This window comes from Hypomesus transpacificus, chromosome 3 (genome assembly GCF_021917145.1).
Source record: "Hypomesus transpacificus isolate Combined female chromosome 3, fHypTra1, whole genome shotgun sequence".
Classification (NCBI taxonomy): domain Eukaryota; kingdom Metazoa; phylum Chordata; class Actinopteri; order Osmeriformes; family Osmeridae; genus Hypomesus; species Hypomesus transpacificus.
The window spans coordinates 7,801,595-7,824,497 of record NC_061062.1 but is presented as its reverse complement, the minus strand read 5'-3'; the positions used below and the strand labels follow the sequence as shown (position 1 = coordinate 7,824,497).

The following is a 22,903-nucleotide window of genomic DNA, read 5'->3' as shown; positions in this document are numbered from 1 at the left end:
CATCTTTGCCATGCCAGTAGCCACAGTTTCCAGGACCGTTCACAATGTTATGGAGGAAAGGATGACCATCCTCAAAAAAGCTTTCCCAACACCAGAGAAAACGGAGGAGGTGGAGGCTGGCATTGTTCACCTGAATGGCCATGAGGCATTGCGCTGCCGGTGTCATTGACGTGTGCCACGTCAAGATTCTTCTGCCCGCAGAGTCACAGAGGAAATGTTAAATTAGCAGAAAGTTTTCTCCATCTGTGCTACTGCAGGGCGTCTGCAATGCCAAGGCTACACTCAGGGCCGGCGTTTGCTATGGGCGAACTAGGCAGCCGCCTACGGCGCCATGAAGAGGGGGGCCCCAAGTACCCAAGTGCGTCCATTAATTAACTGTCCCGCACCACCAGTAGAGGGCGCCAAGATGGAGTGGGGGGGCTGTTGAAACATCCTGCCTAGGGCGGTGAAGGTACTCGCGCCGGCCCTGGCTACACTTCAGGGTGTGTACTCTACACTGGCAATACAGGATCTGTATAGGATGCACTTGTCCTATGGAGATTGCCCATGTACCAACAGGCGCTGCATCCACAAGCTAGATACTTTATATTGGGAGAGCTGGAGGATACCTATAACCACAATGTCCTAATGCTATTATAAATCCATCTGACAGTTTTTTACGCACACACAGAGCAAATTGTTACATTGGTGACTTAAATATACACCATATGTTTTCAACGTGAACAGGCCGAGCTGAAGCCCAGAACAACTGGCACCATGCAAAAGCAAGAAACGTTATTGAGCGCACCTTTGGGATCTCGAAAACGCTGATGCAGCTTCTTTTTGAGGACCCTGGAGATCCAGCCTCTGGTCGCCCCGAAGGTGACTTGTGCCTGCTGCAACCTACACAATATTTGTGTGACGGATGATGGACTGGGTTTCCTCAGTTGTCATTTGTTTAAAATATTGATTGAATGTCCCATGATGCTACTGAATAGCAACATAGTTTTTTTGTTTTTGTTTTGTTTTCTAGACAGGGTTGGCTTGAAAAACTTTCCAAAACCCCTTAGCACACAGAAGACAATTGCATGCGTGGAGGGTTGTGAGTAAAGAATGCTGAGGCTCTGCTTGTGTTCAAGCTGTGAAATACTGTGCTAGTCAATCTATTGCACAGCAATTTCCCACCCTTTTCAATAAACCACCATTATTTGAGATGTAATGCCCTGTACTTAAAAACGTATGCAATTAGAACCTAATTTCCTCAAATAACATTTGTTTTCTAGGCCAAGCTTAGCAAAAGACAAAGTTAAAGGGAACAAAGGCAATGAGACAGCAGTCAAAAATGCATACTGAGTTTGAAAGGAGATGAAATGTCACCATGGAGATGTAAACCATAAGCATTCACAAGAGCGCTGCAAAGTACCTGAGGTACTGACATTGTCCACATACAGTCTTTGTCTCTTTTTCTGTACAAATCTATTAATAACACCACTCATCACATTTGATCTCCATGTTCAGGCCAGCTCTGCTCTGAACCTAGATCCTGCATAAGGCATAACAGTGTATCCTCCTTTACAGCCCTCATACCATTTTACATGTTACCTTTACTGCTGTTATACAGTCAGTCTTCTACCATTATTTTGTTCATCTTTTATGTCACATCTTCTGGTCATCGAACAGCAAACAGTGTGTCAGTGTATGTAAAAACATTTGAGAAATGTGTCAAGAAATAGAATAGTTAGGGATTGGGCTGATAATAACTGGAGTTGGATATACAATTCATTCTTTATTCTTCATGTGCTAAAATAGAAATGACAATGGTCAGATTATCCAGCGATTGTGACACTGATAAATTTGATAATATTTTTTAAAATAAAATACACATAGCACACATGATAGCTCATCTTTATCCGACAGCATGTTTTTCTCATGAGGAAAAAAAGACGATGAGCAACTGTCAAAGTTGTGTCTTGCTTGGTGGACAGCTGAATGATGAGGTTTGTTACTTAATTGCTGATCTTAATGATAATGCAGCCATGTAGTTAAGACTCCAAAGGTAGTTTGCAGAGTTTTAACTTCAACAGCTGGTATGGGGTGTGATCTTTTCTTAGTTCCATTTAGTTGTATCATTGGAAATATTGTAACTGGTTGTCCATCCGGTGTGTTGTATCCAACTAAAGAAAAAATGTTTAATGTTTACATACCACCAATAATTCTGCTATTAATCTAATGAATTTACTTCTCTATTACAAGTCTCCGGTCTTAATTATGGATCATTACCGCCTTTAATGTTTTCAAATTTAAAACGTGACAGACTATTTACTTACTGATGGTTAATAACTGTAATTATGGTAGTTGAAATTTATGTATGAATTAACAGTTTTGTACTGGACAGTGTTTATCCACAGAGAGACCTAATGACCATGAAAACAGTTTTTCTAGCACTAAATTAGTCTGTAATAAAGTGTAAATTATACTGGAGCCATTCAAGTCTCTGCTTGAACTTCAACAAAAATAACATTCAATGGGTTGATTTATTTACATCTTACTGTAAAGTGCCAGTCGTGGGTTTTTATTAGAGTGGGTAGATCATTCAAAAGCAGACAGTAACTGTGACTAATGATGCAGAAGCAGGTTGAGGATTAAGTGTGAGACTTCACACAGAGGTAAATCTGCTGATGAACTGTGCAGCACTTGCTGTTTTCTTGCATAGCCTCTATGTATTGATTGTGGACTTTTGGGCAAGTCCAAGCATTTAATACTCAAACTTGCTATCAGCAGTGTTTCACATTGTAGCAGTGCTGAGATTTCAGCTGTGGACGCATGCACTAGATGTCTTGCTGACTCTTGCATGTGTGTTGGCTAGGAGAGCTGAGACTGCTTAAGGGGTGGCTTGTATGTGGACAAGCTTGATTCATTTTGAAGCTTAAACGTGCGCAAGGTTCCATCTGCCACTTTAAATGAAATGTGACTGGAACATATTTCAACATTGAGAGTTCTAAAGTTATTTTTTATTTTGTATTTTTTTACGTTTTGTTGTCAATGAACATGTAATTTCACATGATATGAAATGTATACAAGTAGAGTTATAGGGAAGAGGGTAGTTGATCCACAATATTAAAACATTCATAATATTCAACCATAGGCATGTCCTTTTGGTGGAAGAGGTTCTCCTGATTGAAGGCTTAATCCTCAATCCTCTTAATCCTCCCCTTAATCCCTAATCCTAATTCATTCAGTACATTTATTCCCAAACATGCATATTTCCATATCTACACAATTAAGTGTTGTTAAGCTTACAGTAGGCATTGAACTCTACCATTCAGTGGCAAGGTTCAAGTCTCCTGCAGACATGACCAGGTTGGAGCAATAGGGGTCTACCTTGGGCTATAATTAAGGCCCACTTGGACTATGTGCACTGGGCTCATTGGGTTTCGCTCATTGGCCAAATGTTGGCATCCAACAAACTCAAATTCAGCTCCAAGTAAAAGCTACATTTTGATTGAGCAGAAACAATTATTAACCCTGATGGGAATTGTAGGTTGATAGCATTCTTAATATAAAAACGTGTACATTGGTCAATTAATCTATTCAATTTCTGTACATTTTCCTGATAGCGTTGCGCTTCGCTGATGCACCCTCGTGTTGACTACACAACCGTTGAACGGTTGATGTTGGAGTCAATATTGCAGTCTTCAGTGCCTCGTTTTGATCACGTGACACACAAGGAGGCACACGAAAATAGGGTGTCACTCGCTCATCACCTGTGTCTGGTTTTTTGTAAATTACTATGGTGGGACCGAGTTGATTGACATAGACCAGTCAATGGAGGGATGATAAACAGTTGCCCTTTTGATTTCAAATCAAGTAATGAATTAAAATGTGCAAAACTTTATTAAAAAATAGTTTTTTTTCCCATTGATTTTGACATTTTGAGCATGAGAAAAACAAGATCAAATTCACTCAGACTTCACATAAAAACATTTTACAAAACAATTAGATATCATAATTGTGTCTTATCTGTAATTGGAATGTTTTGTGTAACTTTTTTTGATATACCACATTTGTGTACAGTATATTAACATAGAAACATAAAAATTAAGATACAAATTTACAAACATAGAAACAGTTTCTGATAACAATGATATGCATAATACTAACATTTCACAAGGTGATGTAGAGACACATAGGACATCAGAAACAATTTTGTCCACAAGTGATTCAAATCTTACAGAAAACCCGAGATGCTTGTTCTTAAGAATTATTGTAAAAAAAAACAATAACCTCTATCCATCTCCCACGGATTAAATACACTAGACTCATGTGTGGGCACGATCTACATACAGTATCTCCATATCAGGAGACTACTCAACAAATACTAAACTGAATAAACACTACATTGATTGACATATATCCTATATATAACTTTATAAATGTGTCCCTTACAGTACTGACATATATTTCTACACTCATTACACTTATGTGTCCATTTAGTAACTTGTGTCACAGTGTTGTTGTTTTCATTTTGAGTGGCAGATGTAAAATATATACCCTGAACTTATGGTGATCATTGAAAAAGTAGTTTGAGTTCACTTGGTTTAAAGATGGTGCAGCATTATTCTTCAGTATGTTTTTTAAACAAGGGTTGCTAATGACGTATACTATTTACGAGAGGCTTGGTGAGGATCATCCCTGTGGCCTGAATTTTAGGGTTTGTGCTTTTGTTTACAGTACATGTTCTTTAATACATGTTGTCATGTTGTCATACATGTCAAGTTTCTAGAAGTATAATGCACAGCATCAAATTAGTAACACTTTAAACATGTTTAAATAGCTTCCACATAAGTACTGAACAAAAGGTAATTCCACTTTTTGCCTGGCACAGTTTTTGATATGTAAGATAATATTCTAGCTATTCTCCACTACTATACCAAGGGTTGTCGAACCCTTGACTGTCATATCAGTATTTGCATTATCACTTGTTTTTTTACAGTCCCAATATTTTCTAAAATGTATCTTAAACCCAATTGAAAACATAATGTGTTTCATGTAGGTAACATATTAAATGATATGGTATTTGGCATTTTAAGTGAATAAAATAGCTAATAAGAATTCCAATAATTTAGCGGGAGGGTGGGATTGCAAAACACTGTCAGCACAACTGGAGTCGAAGGCTAAACTGCCAAATTACCAATGAAGAAACCTTATTTGGGTTCACTAGCTTTTGTAAATGTAAAGTATATTTTTGTAGTATATATTTACTGTTTGCTAGTAGTATCAGTTTATACCTGGCGTGATGGTGCTGACTTTAATGTCATAACATTATACTAGGCATACAATTACAATCACGGAAACTCCTATTATTATCCTGACTGATGTTCTCCATAATAGGGTGGGGCAGGGCGGGGCAGGGTAGGGCAGGGTGGACTCAGGGTGGGGCAGGGCGGGGCAGGGTGGGGCAGGGTGGGGCTAATTCTGAATCTGGAAAGTAGTATGCTATACTACAAGTCAGCTTTGCTACATTTTATGCATTTCAGAGTTAAAACAAATCCGTATGCTACGAGCAATACAAATATTACATGTAATTTCCAATAAATGTAGTGGAAAATATACTCCAAGACTTTGCAAGTAACCAAATTCACATAAAAATTAGTCTCAGTCTCGGTGTGAACACTCTTTTAGGTTTTTGTTAATTTGACGGGATGTTTTGTATAACCAGTTCTCTGTTGAGGTATGTGGCCCAGTAGACCAAGTTGAAACTGCTAAAGAGCACAGGAAACATGATCCGGGACATGCGGTCAATTTTGCTCACACTGTTGAAGGTTTTCTTGTTCTGCTCTGGTTTGGGCTCTGGTTTGGACTTGTCGGTGGCAGCACTTTTGGCTATAGTGGACAGCCCTGTGTCCTTGGTGACATTTGGACCATAGTTTGCCACAGCAACTGCAAATGCATTGTTCTTCTTTGTGACAGATGGCTCTTTTTTCTGTAGAGAAGAGAAAACCAATCTTCAGTAAACTACACAAATCAGTAAAGCAGTATGAATACAAAGAAAGAGATTGTGTGTGTGATCATTTGGGTGCGGATTTGTGTTGTGTTGTAATAACTTATAGTTATTATTTAAATGAAATGCTTTTGGCCTCTATTGTATCAAAATGATTGAATCTCAAAACTGAAAGTAGGCTATATATGAAAGCAAAACACACTCAAAGTAGGGGTATGTCCCTAGTCATCCCATGCTGCAGAGACACAACCTACTTGACCCTATCAGCTTACTGTTCTCCGTGGCTAATGGCTATCCCCTGGCCTATGTATTATCTGCCCTGTCTTGTCAGTCAATGTGAGGGAAAAATGCTGATGATTAATGCTCATATAAACAATAAAAAATATTGTAAAAAATATTTTCAACATATTTTAAGGTTTAGAAGCTATGCTCAAGTCTCTATATTTCTTATTTGCCTGGCAGCTAATGATTCTCTGAAACAATCAGAAAAACTGCATCAGTCTTCTACATCTAAAAGTGCAAAAATAGAGTTCTTTAAGTGACATTACCTTGTCATTGACCACACTTTTGCCATCCCAGGCCCAGCCTCTTTTGGTGAAGTAGTTGACTGTAGCAAACTCGATGAGTGCAGAGAAAACGAAGGCATAACACACTGCAATGAACCAATCCATGGCAGTAGCGTAGGCAACTTTAGGCAAGGAATTACGGGCACTAATACTGAGGGTTGTCATAGTGAGTACTGTTGTAACACCTGCATCATCAAAGGGCAGAGACAAAAGGAAAATCTTTTTAAAATTAATTTAGCTATTGCAACATACACAATCTGTAAAATTGATATGGAATAGGCTAAATAAAATGATTGTCTTACTTTCTGATTGACAGACCTTGAATATGTATAAGCTCTTTAGATTCATCTGTAAAATGAGTCTGCTTAACATACTGATCTCTCTTTCACACACACAAACCCATTGAGGGACCGAGAAATGGTATATGGTCAATTAAGTTAATTCCCAGATTTCTGTTTTGTATGCCAGTATAAGTGAACCCTGGGGTATTCAATTCCATGGCGTTAGAAGAGAAAGCATTAGCAGTGAGTAATACTTGAGGCAGGTTTAGGCATTTTCAGGCAAAGTATTACCCCACAGCTGATTCAAGTTCCTCCCTGTGGCACACACACTGTTGGGTGCTGTAGGACATGTGGAAATCTCACCCTATCACATTCCTAACACACCACCCTAGTGCTTTGAGTGAATAATGTGTTTTCCTTTTGATGTTGCTTCGCTCTGCTACACTCACTGGCAGACACACCAAAGCAAGCTTGTTCCTACCTTCTCCCACTCCCCCACTGCCTTAGTGACAAACACTTGCCTAAAAATAAATTACAAACATAAGTGCTACACTCAAACATGTCTTGCTTTCTTCAAACACGTTTTGATGGCACAATTAAATAATTTGTGAGCCTTTTTTATACTTGTGGCTCCATTGAATAATATTCTAAACAGCAAAAGGCAGAATTTCTTTCACGATAGTTAGCTGTTTTTCTGTTACAAATTTGAACCAGCTAATGGGCAGTGCATTGAACACAAGACAAGCAGTGCATTTCATTTCAGTCAAAATAATTTCAAAGGAGAGGAGTGCTCAGTTTTTTACTTTCATTTTTCATGTTCCCACATACTCTTTGGTAGTGTTCTTTCAAAAACAAACACAAAAAAACATCCAGACGAGGCCAATTTGTCAATGGCAGGGCAGAGGGGCAGGAGCCCTTGCTTGTTTGTTTTTTGTTTAGCTTTTTAATTTAAGTTTTATTTTTGTAGGGGGGGGGGGGGGGCTCTGTGTTCTGTGCACGAGCCTGATCACATTATATACAACATTAATTGCAAGTGTCAAAGAGGCCTATACAATGTCACAGGTTGTTCATGTTGGCATCAGAATGACTTATTTTATGACATGGTGGGGATATTGCATTCTAGAATGTAAGGTTAAGGTTTCCGTTTTCTGTGTCTAAAATACAGTATTACCATGACATTGGAAGACAAATCAGCTACATACTCACCAAAGACAGTCCTGGCTGGCACAGATTCACGGTTCAGCCAGAAGGAGACCTGGGAGAGGATGACAGTCATGATGCAGGGAAGATAGGTCTGGATAACAAAGTAACCAATCTTTCTCTTCAGGTGGAAATGGGCCATCATGACTGTGTACTCGCCTAAATAAAGAGAAAGAGAGAGCAGCAAGATTATGAAAAAACATATATATAGTATATGATGAACAGAACCCCAACTCTGATCAGAATTCCACGTTTTCATCCCACTCATGTTTGATTGACTGGTTTTGCAACAAAAACTAAAAGAATCAGAAGGAAAGCTGATCTTTAGAAGGTGATTGGCTGGCACAGGATGGCTGGGACCTACTTGACTGGAAAGAATCATGCCACTCCCAAATTTTGAAATTGACATTCCATTGGCACTACTGGACAACTCTGAGACAGCCACTTTATCGTACACAACGTGTTTATGACAAAAACATACCAATTATACCTTTAACTGCTGCTTTGTTGAAAATACTAACGAATCACTATGGGCCAGTTTCCCAGACATGAATTAAGCTTTGTCCTTTAGTAACAGAATAATTCAAGGAATATTTCTGTTGAAAAAGTTTTCAGTCTAGGACTAGGATTAATCCATGTCTGGAAAACTGGGCCATAGTGATTCGTTATCATTAACTCACTTATTTGTCAAGTAAAGTGTGTCATTTTTTGGTGATATTAAACTTTGTGAGTTAGTGAGACAACCACATTTCAATCAAAACTTAGATTTGAACATTTATTGATAACCAGAGTGGATGTATCTGCCTCTAAAATTAGCGCACAACATACATAGAATATGAGGCGGGCAGCAAATAGAAAAAGGATCCCCCTGATGGACAGAAACATACAGACAACTCGGGGGAGATGAAGACGGTGGAGGGCGGCTGCAGCACAATGATACAACAACCTGGAGTAAGTGTGTGCGTATCCGTGCGGCCTTATAATGCCGCCTACACCTTACACAGGTGTAGTTAATGAGTGTTTTGAAACGCGCTGCCCAAGTGCTTTCACTTGTGTATTATATATCACAGCACATGCTGTGTTCTTTTATTCTTTCTCGAATTACTGTTACCTAATATACTATATGACCCATAGTATATTATAATAAACTCACCAGTGCTAGATTTGATTGTGTTATTTTCCACTGTTTGACCCAGCAAGTCATACTGGTTCAGCCGGGAGCCATCCGGGGCTACCACCACAGACGCAGATGCATTCCTAGTCCAAATGTAAGTAACTTCTGTCATGGTGTAGGCATCTGAAAAGAGTAGATTGGGATAAGAACATGAAATTCCACAAACAGGCTTAAAGACAATATAGTAATTAAGATGGAAGGAGGACATTTAAATATATACTCTTTATAGTTTAGGGTTGAGAAATTGTTCATAGTGTAGTAGGTAGTGTAACTAACACAGATACACAAACTCAAAGTAATCAGAATAGTAATAATAGTGATTATGATTTTTTCAGTACCTACTGAGCAGCCCTAATGATCTGTGCTTTTTCAAATACAGTATTTAGCTACAGATCCATCCCTTGTGTGTGAATTCATTTGGACTATATTTAAACTTACAGCTGCCAAACTTCAGTGGACAGGAGTGGGAGTCCATTGGGAAATCTTCAAGGTGCATGGGGCATTCCGCCTGGACTGTTAACCTAAGATGGCACAAACATAACACTCTTAAGAGTCCATATCAAAACAGTTCCAGAATGTGATGCCTGGTTAATAGACATACCAGATTTATTCTATTAAACACTGACGCATTTTCGAACAACATGTTTTTTTGGTGCGGCTTTTACACAAGGGCTCCGATTATTTGATTAGTAAGTAAGAACAACACAGATGACGTCAGGCAGTTTATTTATTCGTACATCTCTGTTGTCTCATACCAACAAGGGTAGACAGAGTGTCAAGGACTAGTCTCTATGTGCAGTAGTATATGCCTCTCTGTGTGTGTGTGTGTGTGTGTGTGTGTGCACACGTGTGTGTGTTTGTGTGTGCACCCATATGTACAGTATGTGTTTGGGTGTATGTCTACAATGTTAAATGCAAAAGTTAACTACTGTATAATTTATCTACCCAAAGTGGAAATACATAATAACTGTGCAGAGATGTAAGGTAACCCGAGGCTGAGAGAAATTCACCATCATGGAGAGCCCTGATTGGAAAAACAATTTCCTGCAGACAAATATTCTTTGAATTACAACGTGAGACGTTGACATTACTGATTGAATGCGTACTGTCTCAGAGGGGGACTATGAACAGAATGACCTGATGAGCAGTCATTAATGAACAATCATTGTTGACTCTCAGCAACCCGTCTATAGCATCGCTCTGGTTAGTTACAAATGTCGTAATATAAACTAATCTTGTTCTTACCCAAGGTAGGCTAATACAATATATATGAGTGAGTTAACTTCTTGGGTTGCAAACAGCCTGAATATTTATGCAAGTTAAAGATTTACATGGCATATCTATAAATCGCTTTGGATAAAAGCGTCTGCTAAATGAATAAATGTAAATAAATGTACTTAGTGACAATGATGGCCTTTATTGGAATTGTGGTTTTGGAAATAAATTACAATCGCTGATAAGAGGCATGTTTAGGAGGAGCAGCACTGCTGTTTTTGCCTTCAAATTGTACAACCATGAACCCGTAAAGAATATTCTTTGAAGAATTTAAGAAACACACAAAACAAATAAAATACTCTAATATAAAACAGACACTTGGTATCACGAGTGTAAGTCACTACATACCTCATGGTGTACAGTAAAGTTCCATTGTCCATAATTCTGAGAAGTTTGTTGGGCATGGTCATGTTGTGAGCTACGGACTTCTTCCCGTTATGAAAGAAAGTGTCTGGAGTCCAGATTTTACTCGCCATTAGATTATTTAGTCGCAGGATATTCATTGGCCCATGGAACTTCAATCGCTCATCCTTCCAACTCTGGCGGAAAAATACATCTACAGTGTACTCCTAAGGAAGGAGAAGGTAAAAGAATTAGGCAACGCTTCACATGAAGGTTACATTCACTTACAAGTCTACTCAGCAATAACTTTAGTAAAACATTGTAGGTAGATAGGAATTGCTATGTAATGAAATGGTAGTAAGTGTTAGTGGTATAGGTTATTACAAATGTGTAATATGGCACAGTATGGTGATGGGTGTAATTGTAAGTAGATGTTGTGAAGGGCTAAAACATATAACATCCACTTCCCCCTGAAAGGCCAACGACCCCCATACCAAGTTTCACATGTGTAATAACTTGTAGCGCTAAACCATAAGGAAGTGTAACTACATACCAGTTCCTATGGAACTACATTGTTGTGAATGTAGATATTTCTATAGTAATTCTTTTCAAATAAAATATATATTATAATATGAAATATTTGCACAAAACATTTGTGCAATCACACATTCATTTTTAGAAGTTAAGGTATGTTTACATTTAGCAGATGCTCTTATCCAGAGCAACTTACAGTACGTACAGGGACATTCTCCCCGGGGTAAGTAGGGTGAAGTGCCTTGCCCAAGGACACAACGTAATTTGGCATGGCCGGGAATCAAACCAACAATTTTCTGATTAATAGCCCGACTCCCTAACCGCTCAGCCATCTGACCCTCTGTATGTTGTATTATTAGTAGCACACCCAAGACCAGGAGGCTGTGATCTGCTTCCCTGTGAGAATAACTGCCTGCTCCTGTGTCTTGTTACAGTATACCCGTGTTCTTGTGGTTTCTGAAAAGTCTTTCTTAGTTCAGTCTAAGCATAACCTATAATAATCCATTGTATTCTGTCGTTTTCATCGTGTTTTGACCTTTGTCTGTTAGCCCCGAGTATGTCTTTGGATTGCCTGTATTACCCTGTCTGCCTGTGATGACGAACCTTGTCTGTGCAAATAAAACAGAAACAAGGTGTATTGTTTAATCACAGTGACAGTGGATAACTAGATTTAAGTGAATAAAAACACAGACACAAGGAGTAGCAGGAATGCATTCAAATATATCCGAAAGAGACCTAGACGGGTGTGCCTAACAGAGAAAAACTATCAAAGCCAAGTGATAGAGATTCCCCCTTCTGTGAAATTATGCTTTTTGAATTTGATGGAGCCACGGGATGAATAATATATTACACCATTCCTTTCCCTTCTGAAGGCGCTGGCTCTAGTGACCATTTCCCTACTCTTCTTCACGGTTTAAATATTTGAAAGCAGAGCAGGACTGAGAGTATTATGTAGGAACAGAAAAAAGCTTTTCAAGCATCAGCAGGTAGGATCTTGGAGAACAAAGACAGAGGATAAGAATTGGAAATGAAGGTTAAAACTGATCAAACTTACCATATCTGTGTCTGATACAGGACCAAAACTGGTGACATAAATATCAGTCTTGACCTCTGTCACCCGATCTGTGAAACACACAAAAGAAAACATATAAAAACACATTCATTAAGCTAGTACTGTTCTAATTGCGACATTTGTTTGTACAGTAAAACGGCCTCTGTTTCAAAAACACTCGTTTGTAAACTCGCAATATGGTCTTTAGGAGCGTTGCATCATCTTGCACAATTCCTATGCATTCCATTGACAAAAGACTGAACTGAAAAATTACAGTTTTTCTTAATTGTTTAGACATTTGAATATCATCACAAAAGGTGTGATGGCCAGGTGAAGACACTGATGCAAGTGTTTTGATTTTAGGTATTAGAGAGGCATTATTTGGATAGGCAGGTTTGAGAATTATTTTATTGTCCTATTTTTTGGCAACGTTCTCAGTTCCCTTGTTCCTAAGCAGCGTTAATCAGTATTTATTAGTGATACTTCATCCCCAGACTTGTGCTTTCACACCAACAGCAATCTTCCGGCACTTTTTGGAATGTTTTTTTTTCATTGTCTGTTTTCCCATAATTCAAACTCCAAAAGTGTAAACTGTACAAAACTACTGCAACTTGTATGCACGGACGCACAAAGCATGTAGAGATTTCTAGCCAGCTAGACAGACTTTTAAGTTGAAGCTTGGAAACTTCCTGCTAAAGCAGCATATTGTTGTGCCAGTCATTCATAAAATTGGTTTTAATTGAAAACATATTTTATATGAGGGTTGAATCATATTTAAGTCATGAATACCATGGGTTTACCTTACCCCCAAAAGATCTGAGATAGAAATCTCAATTTGAGTGTAATTGACTGAATCCTAGTCAGGTGAGTTGTACCAAAAACCAAATTTCCAGAAGACCAAATCAAGTCTCAGGCAAGACTTATCATTAGCAATTTAATCAGGATGTGTAGATCCCTACTCTACAGCATATTCACTCACAGTACAGTGACACAATTTAATAGATCATGTTGCAAGAAATGCTTATTTGTTGGAAAGTAAATATAACAAAATAAACAAAATTACATAGTACTAAAGATGTTCTCACCCCCAAGTCCAGGTCTCAGCCTATTGTCATAGCCATCCAGAAGGCTGTCTAATATTTTGGTGAAGGTTTTGATGTTATTCTTGAAGACATCTGTGGAATTGGATTCTGCTCTTGATCTAAAAGAAGGCAACAAATCATTGTCCGTGTGCAATAATGTATTTGAGAGAAAGGGAGAACTACATTATACTCTAGAAAAGAGAAGCAGAGAAGGAGATCTATTGGATTAAAACTAAATTTCACACTCAACAGTAAATAGTTTTGAAAGTTAAAGATGTTTTGAATCTGAAAATCTGAAAAATATGCTTCACATTAGCTGGTGAATTTGTGAGAGTTTATCTGCTTTTCTCACTGTACTAAAAACCCCAAACTGAAAGCCGTCCTCAGTAACCCCTACCTCAGTCCATAAGAATGGTCTCCCATTCAAGATGCATTGCATGTATATGTGCTGACTAATAATATACTGAATCAGTTTATGTATTGGTAAATAAAAAAGAGATTCAAAATGTATATGTTTTACTGTCATGATAACTTAATACTTAGATTTAAGACCACTGCACCTTTATCTTTCTTTTCCAAAAAGGTTGAGGAGGAACATTTTGAGTGAGGAACAGAAGGGTTAAATTTAAGAGGCCAATAAAAGTTGAACCCTTCTGTTACTCAAAATGTCAGACTGCTGGACACTGGCAATTCATTTGATACTGCATCTGGACAAAATGCCACCCTTCTGGAAACTGGCAATTTTTTTTATATTACAGCTCCCAATTTTTTTTGGAACACTGCACCTTTTCCTTTCCTATCCAAAAACATTGAGTAAGAACATGTTGATTGATGTTGAACCCTTCTGGTCTTCACTCAAAATGGTCATTTTCAACGTTATTGGAAAATAAAGAAAAAGGTGCGGTGGTCAAATTTTTTCCAGAGCTGTATATCTGGACAAAATGTCAACGTTCTGGACACTGGCCATCCATTTGATACTATATCTTGACAAAATGTAAGCCCTCTAGACACTGGCCATCCATTTGATACTATATCTGGACAAAATGTCAGCTTTCTGGACACTGGTCATTCATTTGATACTATATCTGGACAAAATGTCAGCTTTCTGGACACTGGCCATTCATTTCATATGGTATCTGGACAAACATTGCATCTTTTTCTTTCCTTTCCAGAATCTGTGGTATCAAACATTTCCAAGACTAGAGTAGATGAATAGAAAGTTAGATCAGGGAAAGGGTAAAAAAACGTGTTTGAATATTCCAGTGAGCACAGTTGCATCAGTAATCATGATACAATCATTAATGAAAACCCAACAATCCCTTTGAAGGAGCTGCAGAGCTCAGTTCACTCTCCCCAGCTAAAAGGTCTTGACATGGCTGGGGAGAATTGAAGATTGAAGTCCCAATCTCAGTATCATTGAAAATGTATGTCACGATTTAAAAACGGAACTATTTGAAATCTGAACAAACTGGGACACATGCAAGAATGGACCAAATAACTCCAGGGTTTGAATATCCAACGTAGGCTATGCATGCAAAATCTTTCAGTATATCCACCCCAAAAATATTTATGTTTTCAGTGTTTCAAATATACAATTTGTAAGTCACTAATATGAGATCAGTATTTCTATGTGCACTATTTGTGCATCTAAATGATTAAAATGTTGGCCTAATGTAATGTAAATAATAGAATTGGTCAGGGTGTTGAATAGGGCCTACTTTTGGAAGCACCGTTTATAGGAATGATGTACTCGTCTCCAAAACAAATCACCAACTCAACTTGCTCTGACTATAGGCCTAGTCACTAAACATACTGGTTGGGGATGGACAGGGAACAGGCTCTGTAAAACAATGGTAAACTCCCTGATGCTGTGCGAGGACTCCACCTACAGTTTCCATTGTAGGGCGCGTCACTGGGTAATTTCGTGCCATTATAATTTACCTTATAAATAGCACACTATGAAAACACGTACGCAAAAAAAACGGTAATGTGATGTAATAAACAATTATTCAATAGATTTAGTTGCGAACAATATGTGCAAAGGGGAGTAGGGCTTGCCACACATTGCTTTCGCTTTCTACCTAAATATATAAGTATACCAAAAAGATAGATATAGGACAATAATGCTTACCTTGTCTGCCACAGTACCACCAAAGAAAACATTGCCTGAAAGTTTAAGCTCCGTGCTCTCATTGCTGACAGTCAAGCCTGTACAAACCGGAGAGAGGTATAATAATGCAATTGCTCTGGAACGTAATCTCATTCATCAAAACTCGCTCAAATTCCCATACAGATGAGACCAACATCGTTGTATTTTGTTCAACAAATGTTTTCAATCTATTTTACCATCCGCATCACGGTCCTGAAAAAAAGCAGTTAATGTCAGCGGAGCCTTCCGACAACACATATAAAAAGGTATAGAAATACCCAGCCTAATAATAGGCTACATAAAGCTTTAAATTATTGAGAAATAGTCCAGAGCAATATAGATCAACCAATTAATTCAACAAATACGTTCATGTGTTATGTCTTCCATCTAAATGCACCACGTATTTTTTGTCTCTTATAATATTAGACTTCTGTAATTGTATTACGGTTAGGGTAAGGTTTAGATTTCCCATTTACCTAAAGCGCAGATATCTCACTGAAGAAGTGCCTAAGTAGGCTAGAAATAAAATAGCACCCAACAAAATTTGTCACGAGAGAAAATGGAAACTGCCGTGAATCCTGATTGTTCATTCCATCCTAAAGGATATTGGAAGCTACTTGCTGTTCACCTGTAACCGTTGCACCGGCACGATCAACTCGATGTTGCTTGAGCCACTGAAGCAAACCTCAGTTGAACAGTGCAAAGAAACAAACTAGGTCCTAACGCCAGTCTAGATTCAGACATCCGTAGGCATACTCCTACTTCATATAACTCCACTGATCTTTCATTTTTTGACAGGACTGGCAATTCCAAAGACGCGTAAACCTCTAAGATTAGAAATTATTGTTGTACATTATTGTTTTTGATGCTATATTCGTATTAGATTATCTTTCTCTGGCCTTGAAATTAGGCAATGACCAGCAGTTCCAGTTTATCCAAAAATAAGAATTAAAAAACGGTGTGTCCTTTTTACAGGTTACTGATGTGGATCAATGAGAAACCTCAAACGTGTGACTCATTTCAATGACATGTAGATACACATCTCCTTAGATCCTTGCCTTGTCTATTAGATTCATTACACACAAAAAACTCCTGAAAACTAACTCCTGAAAAAGTAATAGCACAATGACAATAAAAATTGGCAGTATAAACCAGACGTATCCTGGGGCACTAAGAAGTTTCACAGAAAAATATGTCAAGATTGATCTGACTGCTATATTTTATTCAGAACACCACTCTCCCACCACCTTCAAGAAATCTTAGAGTGCAGTTTGGGTACAAAATGAAACAAGCCTAGTACGCCATCCTATGGAGAAATTTGGAAAAACACTATTATGCATGCAGGCAGTGCACTCTCAACAGTATTACCCCTTTGTTACAACATAATAATACAGGAAAAACACGGGCAAACCAGAGTCAATTGAAAAATAGTTAAGACACTCCCATTGTTATCAAAGAATGAGAAGGTAACGCATGTTGTGGGGCATCCAGTAGTTCCAAACTGTTTATTTCCAACATTCAACCCAATTCATTTTCAGTGTTCTCAAAGACGATGATGGCAACTAAATGTCTGCTTTTGAAAAAATCAATTATCTAACAAATAATCAACCGTATGTATGTACTAACAGAAGCAAACACTACCCCTTTTCCCAACTCAATTCAGTAAAATAAAAGTAACCTAACACCTATCAAGGAAATTAGTAGCCTCACAGTTCCTTCTCAATAGAGTGCCCTATAGTCCATCGTTTGTTTCCATTTGTTACAATGATTTGTCCAAAACAGTCAACATTTCCTTTTGTTGTTAGGTGCCTTTCTAGCACAGTTCCCATTGCTTATTGGGGGGTTACCAACAAATATATTCTACATTACACAAGAGAGACAGACATGTTTAAACAATGTGAGAATGTTACAGCCTCCAGAGTGTTCAGGTTTCTGTCCTTGTTCACCCCCGGCTGGTCCCTCTCTGTTTGTGATCCTGTCCTGCCTGAATCCTCCACACCTGATGCCCATCCACTGATCCTCCAGCATTATATCAACCCCAGTTTTCCAACCACTCCTCATCAGATTGTACTGGACCATTAACCTTCGGCCTGCCTACTTAGCCATCTGCCTGCCAACTCACTGGTTTACCTGCTTGCTTGCCTGCCTTGCCTGCCTGACTGTCAGTCTGCCTGCATACCGCCACACATCCTCCGGCCAACATCCACAATACATCCAAAACATTGAATTAATGCCTTATCCTGAGTTTCTGTGCTGCATTTGGGTTTCGCTCTGTACTACACTGTAACAGACAATCCTTTGAGACTGAGGTCCCTTGGTGCCTTCAGCACCAGGGACAGTGCCACTAGCCAGCACCATGAGTAAATGTCCTTCAGCACCAGGGACAGAGCCACTAGCCAGCACCATGAGTACATGTCCTTCAGCACCAGGGACAGTGCCACTAGCCAGCACCATGAGAACATGTCCTTCAGCACCAGGGACAGTGCCACTAGCCAGAACCATGAGTACATGTCCCTTCAGCTCCAGGGACAGCAAAACCAGCTTGAACACAGCTGTGAACAGCACCCATCACAGAGTTCTCGTTCTGTGGCAAATTAAAGAGCAGCACAGTTGCATCTCGTTCCCTCATCAGCCTCACTGGCAACCAAAAGACTCCGGGGAGCACGGGAGGGGGAGCGACCGCTCTGCTCTCAGTGGCACAAAGTGATTCTTTATTCTGGATCTCAAGTCAAGTTATTATGAAGTTGAAGTAGCTGAACAAGAAAAGCATAGATCAGCATTGTTATGCCCCTTGGGCTTTTGGGAATTCAACCGGATTGCCACAGGGTGTCACTAATGCACCAAGTAGATTGCAGCTGGTGTAGAGAAATGTGTGAGGTAAGTGCTCATGAAGCTTTTACAAAATTGTACTTAACTAAATAGGTAGTCATGTACACTATTAGATAGCCTATGTACTTTAAAATGTTGTCCTGGACTAGGCTAGGGCAAATAAGCTAATATGTTATACTTAATGAAAACCACAAACATTGACAAGGACAAGGTTAGGCTACTTAAGACTTCAAATTTGGCAGAGGAGAAGACACGGGTTTCATAAGCACTTACCTTATTGGGCTCCATCCTTCAACTCTGTCCAATACGGAAATTCTCTACTTTTCCCTGGGAATGCAAGCTGTTTCACCTTTGGTCTATTTCAGACAAAATCTGAATTCACGCAAATTGTATTTCTGAATCAGATTTTTTTTATGCCAGCAAAACATTTAGGTTTTATTGAATTCAGCATACATATATTTCATATTCAAATTCAGATACTTTTGTCAGCTTTCTAGCTCCATAGGAATGCACATTGCTTGTTCTGAATCTATAGTTTGACAAACGGTCAGAGCCTCCTTTCAAGCACCCTGAAATAAACTTTCTCGGTGAGGCTGGGCAGTGGGTTAATTGGAGCGCACCCTCCGGTCCCCTTTTTTGGAGGTCACCTCTGCGGCAAACTGCTAGGAATATGGATGAGGCTTCCCCCAAGTCTTCAGACTCTGACTCCTCCAAGAGGGGCGTGTTGGTCAGGCGGGTTCAGGAGCACCTCAAAGTGCCCTTTCCACCCCTTTCCACCGCTCAATAATATAACCCCCAACAAGCAAGCCCTTACTTTCCTTCCTGAGTCACCAAACTATTTGCCAGCACTTCCTTGGGGCCGACTGGAACTCCTTCTCCATGGCCTCCCCAAACTACTCCCGGGTTTTTGCTTCAGCGACCACAGAAGCCACAGCCCTTCTGGCCTGTCGGTACCTGTCTGCTGCTTCAGGAACCCCTGGGCCAACCAAGCCCGGATGGCCACCTTCAACTCGACTGCATTTTTCCTCGCCGGTGTCCACCAGTGGGTTTCCTAAGTGGCCGTGAAACATGGCCAATTCACATTTCAGAATTGAAAGGTCTCCAACCTCACCTGGGATGCATGAGAAATTCCTCTGGGTGAGGGAATTGAAAACTCTCATGAACAGGGACTTCCATCGGATGTTTCCAGGCCACCTTCACTACATGTTTTGGGTTTACCAGGTCTGTCTGGCAGTCTCCCCTGCCATCTGATCCAACTCGCCACCAGGTGGTGATCAGTTGACCGCTCTGCTCAGCTTTACCCGAGTGTCCAAGACATGCTGTAGATCTGATCATGTGACCACAAAATTAATTGATCTTTGCCTTGTATGTCACTAATTGTATTGGTAGAGTGAACCTGGAACCTTTCCCTAACCCGATCGTTCAGGGTGAGATAGTTCCATTACTACCCCTACATTGATTAATTCTCCCTGCTACATAATGCTTCACAAATGTGCTTTTTGTGGTTGTACGTATGTAGATGGATAATGCCAGTGATGGTACAAACATGGTACAAAAAAGGTCAGAAATTAACATGATGTTAAAATGCCTCTATTCTTCCATCTCTTGCACATGATCTGTCTTCACCAACAGGAGCTGAACAAAGAGCAGATGTCTTCCTCCTGGGGCAGTGATGGGTTGGAAATGGGGCAAAATTAGTAGGTGGATGAGGAGCAAAAGTGGGGAAATGACAGCTGGTGCCAGCCTGTCACGTGGACGACACCTCTGTTTGCTTCAAGGGGGAAATGTGGTAGATGTAGTGAAGGGAAGGAGGTAAAGATAAGAAATATACTGCATACAAATAATACTGTACATGTAAATCCACCATCAACAATTTGGTTGCATTTAATTATTTGAAAAAAACAACAACATTAAAATAAAATGTATTATTCAAGAATACTTTAACACTGACAATTCATTAATATATATATATACATATTAGTATTTTTTGTGACCTCCATACTTACTTATATGAATAACTTCTACATACATCACATCTACGAGTGCTCCTATTATGGCCTTTTGAAGAAGAACATCAGTTAAAATATGTTTTCACAAGAGCTTAGTACAGCAAATTTGAATTACTGACCTACAGTTTACTGAGTCTGCCTGTGCCAAATTGCAGCTAAAGTTAAATATTTCTAAGGGAACAGTCGAACGAACATTGAAGACCAAATAATTTATATTCTAGACAAGACCAAGCTGACCTGAAGTGACCATATCACCAGTATATCAAACTAGCATTACAGACTAGAACAGCATCTGCATCCACAGTCCAACCCCAGCTGAACCAGAAACGTCCTACCCCAGAAAGCAAGGGCACATTGGAAAATCACTGGTTGAAGTTGTTTGGAAGAGGACCAATTTACATCAATGAGTAACCTGCCCTCTCCAGAGGATTCAGAACGCAGCAGCCCGCCTCATCTTCAACCTACCCAGACGCTCCTATGTTACCCCGCTTTTCATCTCCCTCCACTGGCTACCCATCATGAACCGCATCAGATTCAAGACCCTGGTCCTGACCTTCCGAGCGGTGAACGGGACTGCACCTGACTACATCCAGTCTCCACTCCAGCCTTACACCCCCACCCGCCATCTACGGTCTTCTTCTGACAACCGTCTGGTGGTCCCACCTCTCAAGAGCGCCCGCTCCCAACCCAAGCTTTTCTCCTGTCTGGCCCCCCAATGGTGGAATCATCTCCCCACCTCCATCAGAGACACTGACTGTCTGTTCTCTATGTCATTGTTTATGTTCATTGATCTATGCACTTTTTCTAAAGCTCTCTCTTGAAAGCTGCTTTGGATAAAAGAGTCTGCTAAATGAATAAATGTAATGTAAATGAGTATGACCGTTCAATGTTTTTAGAAATTCAATAGTGAAATACTAAGATATTTTCCATCAGTTGTGTAGAGTTAGGATTTAGCAACTACATCTTCGTCTACTCAATGAAGATAAAGAATGACAGAACTATTCACAGACGGACAGCAACTGACCAGGTTCAAATCAGACAGTGCCTTGACAGTCTTCTAACAGCGCGTAGAATAAAAAGTTACATACCATATTGTAAGAGGCAGAGCTGATATGTGCTACAGACCAAATAATTTGTGTTGCATCTGATTGATGTTGCTTTGGTGACTGTACGCAAGATCATCATCATCAACATTGGGAAAGAAACCAACTTTGACACAAGCACATTAAACACATGGTTTATATACAGTGGTCAAGCCTGTTGTAATGACTGTCTAAGTGTTGGTTGCTGAGCGTCATAACTAACACAATTACTCACAGAGTGCTTAATATATTTTATATCTGAAAAGGACATGGTTTTAACTCTTTAGGAAGTGAACTTTAAGTGATAACATTGCACCAATCAGACATCATGCATTTTTTATCAGTGTTGTCCTGCAAAGCATCTACAATCTCTGACTCCCTGGCCTTGTATTGCTCCTGAGAGACAACGTGAAATCTAACCTAGAAAGCAAGCACTACACAGGTGAAATGTGTTTTCCACGCTGATCGATGTAACCTACCTGACACACACATGCATGCCAGACCCTGCTTTCTGCTTTCGCTTTTTCACCACCCACTCCCTCTCCTATTGATACAATCGTTTGTCATAAAACATTCAGTGGCCATCATAGAAAATGATCTTAAGAATGTAGCCTTCCAAGACCAGTTGAAGTGTAGAGGACATGTGGACAATACATTACATTACATTTAGTCATTTAGCAGACGCTCTTATCCAGAGCGAATTACAGTAAGTACAGGGACATTCCCTCCGAGGCAAGTAGGGTGAAGTGCCTTGCCCAAGGACACAACGTCATTTGGCACGGCGGGGAATCGATCCGGCAACCTTCTGATTACTAGCCCGACTCCCTCACCGCTCAGAGATAGATAGATATCAAAATCAAATGATATGAGAATCCAGCCAATGTTCTATTGTTGCGATAAATCCCTGCAAATTCCATTCTCACGTCATCATGCAGCTGGAACTGAGATTTCAGCGCTTTTAGCGCTTCTTATATATTCGTTCGTTAATTATTCGTGCGTTGTCATTTTTAATGCGATTTATTTATTTATTTAACAAATTATTAAGTTAGGCTCTATCCCGTGACGCGAGGCGAATGGATTACTGTCAGGGAGCTGAGGCGTCCAGGTACTACGCTCCAGAAAATGCGCAGCTTCTAAGACGTGCTTGTATTGCACGATGCCCCACATTGAGCTGACTAAAGGTGATCGTGGAGCCGCGTTCAGTGCTTATTCTTATAAGATCTTCAGCCGACCAACACAGACAGGCTGCTTGATGCGAATCTGCTCCGGACGCTGCTGTGTTTGCTGAAATGCTTGATTTAGCTGGAAGGGATGGAATCTGCCTAGAATATTGATAGCCTACGGTTTGG

At 39.6% G+C, this 22,903-nt stretch overlaps 1 protein-coding gene across 1 annotated transcript; it reads right to left on the bottom strand.

Annotated features, from left to right (window-relative positions):
* Positions 1-5,668: 5,668 nt before the first annotated feature.
* On the bottom strand, positions 5,669-16,161 carry gabra2a (gamma-aminobutyric acid type A receptor subunit alpha2a). Its single transcript, XM_047015053.1, has 10 exons — positions 16,111-16,161; positions 15,617-15,693; positions 13,489-13,604; positions 12,407-12,474; positions 10,825-11,045; positions 9,640-9,722; positions 9,181-9,324; positions 8,034-8,186; positions 6,529-6,731; positions 5,669-5,962 (listed from the first exon to the last, which is right to left on the bottom strand). The coding sequence occupies exons 2-10, from the start codon at positions 15,676-15,678 to the stop codon at positions 5,669-5,671; spliced, it is 1,344 nt and encodes a 447-aa protein (XP_046871009.1). The 5' UTR covers positions 15,679-15,693; positions 16,111-16,161.
* Positions 16,162-22,903: the final 6,742 nt, after the last annotated feature.

Bases quoted from the DNA above. Each gene is read 5' to 3' on its own strand.
- gabra2a (XM_047015053.1), bottom strand. From the start codon at position 15,678: ATGAGAGCACGGAGCTTAAACTTTCAGGCAATGTTTTCTTTGGTGGTA. The intron at 11,046-12,406 runs GTAAGTTTGATC...CTCCTTCCTTAG, and splicing joins CTGTATCAGACACAGATATG to GAGTACACTGTAGATGTATT. The intron at 9,723-10,824 runs GTATGTAGTGAC...GTGCCATCTTAG, and splicing joins ACTTTACTGTACACCATGAG to GTTAACAGTCCAGGCGGAAT.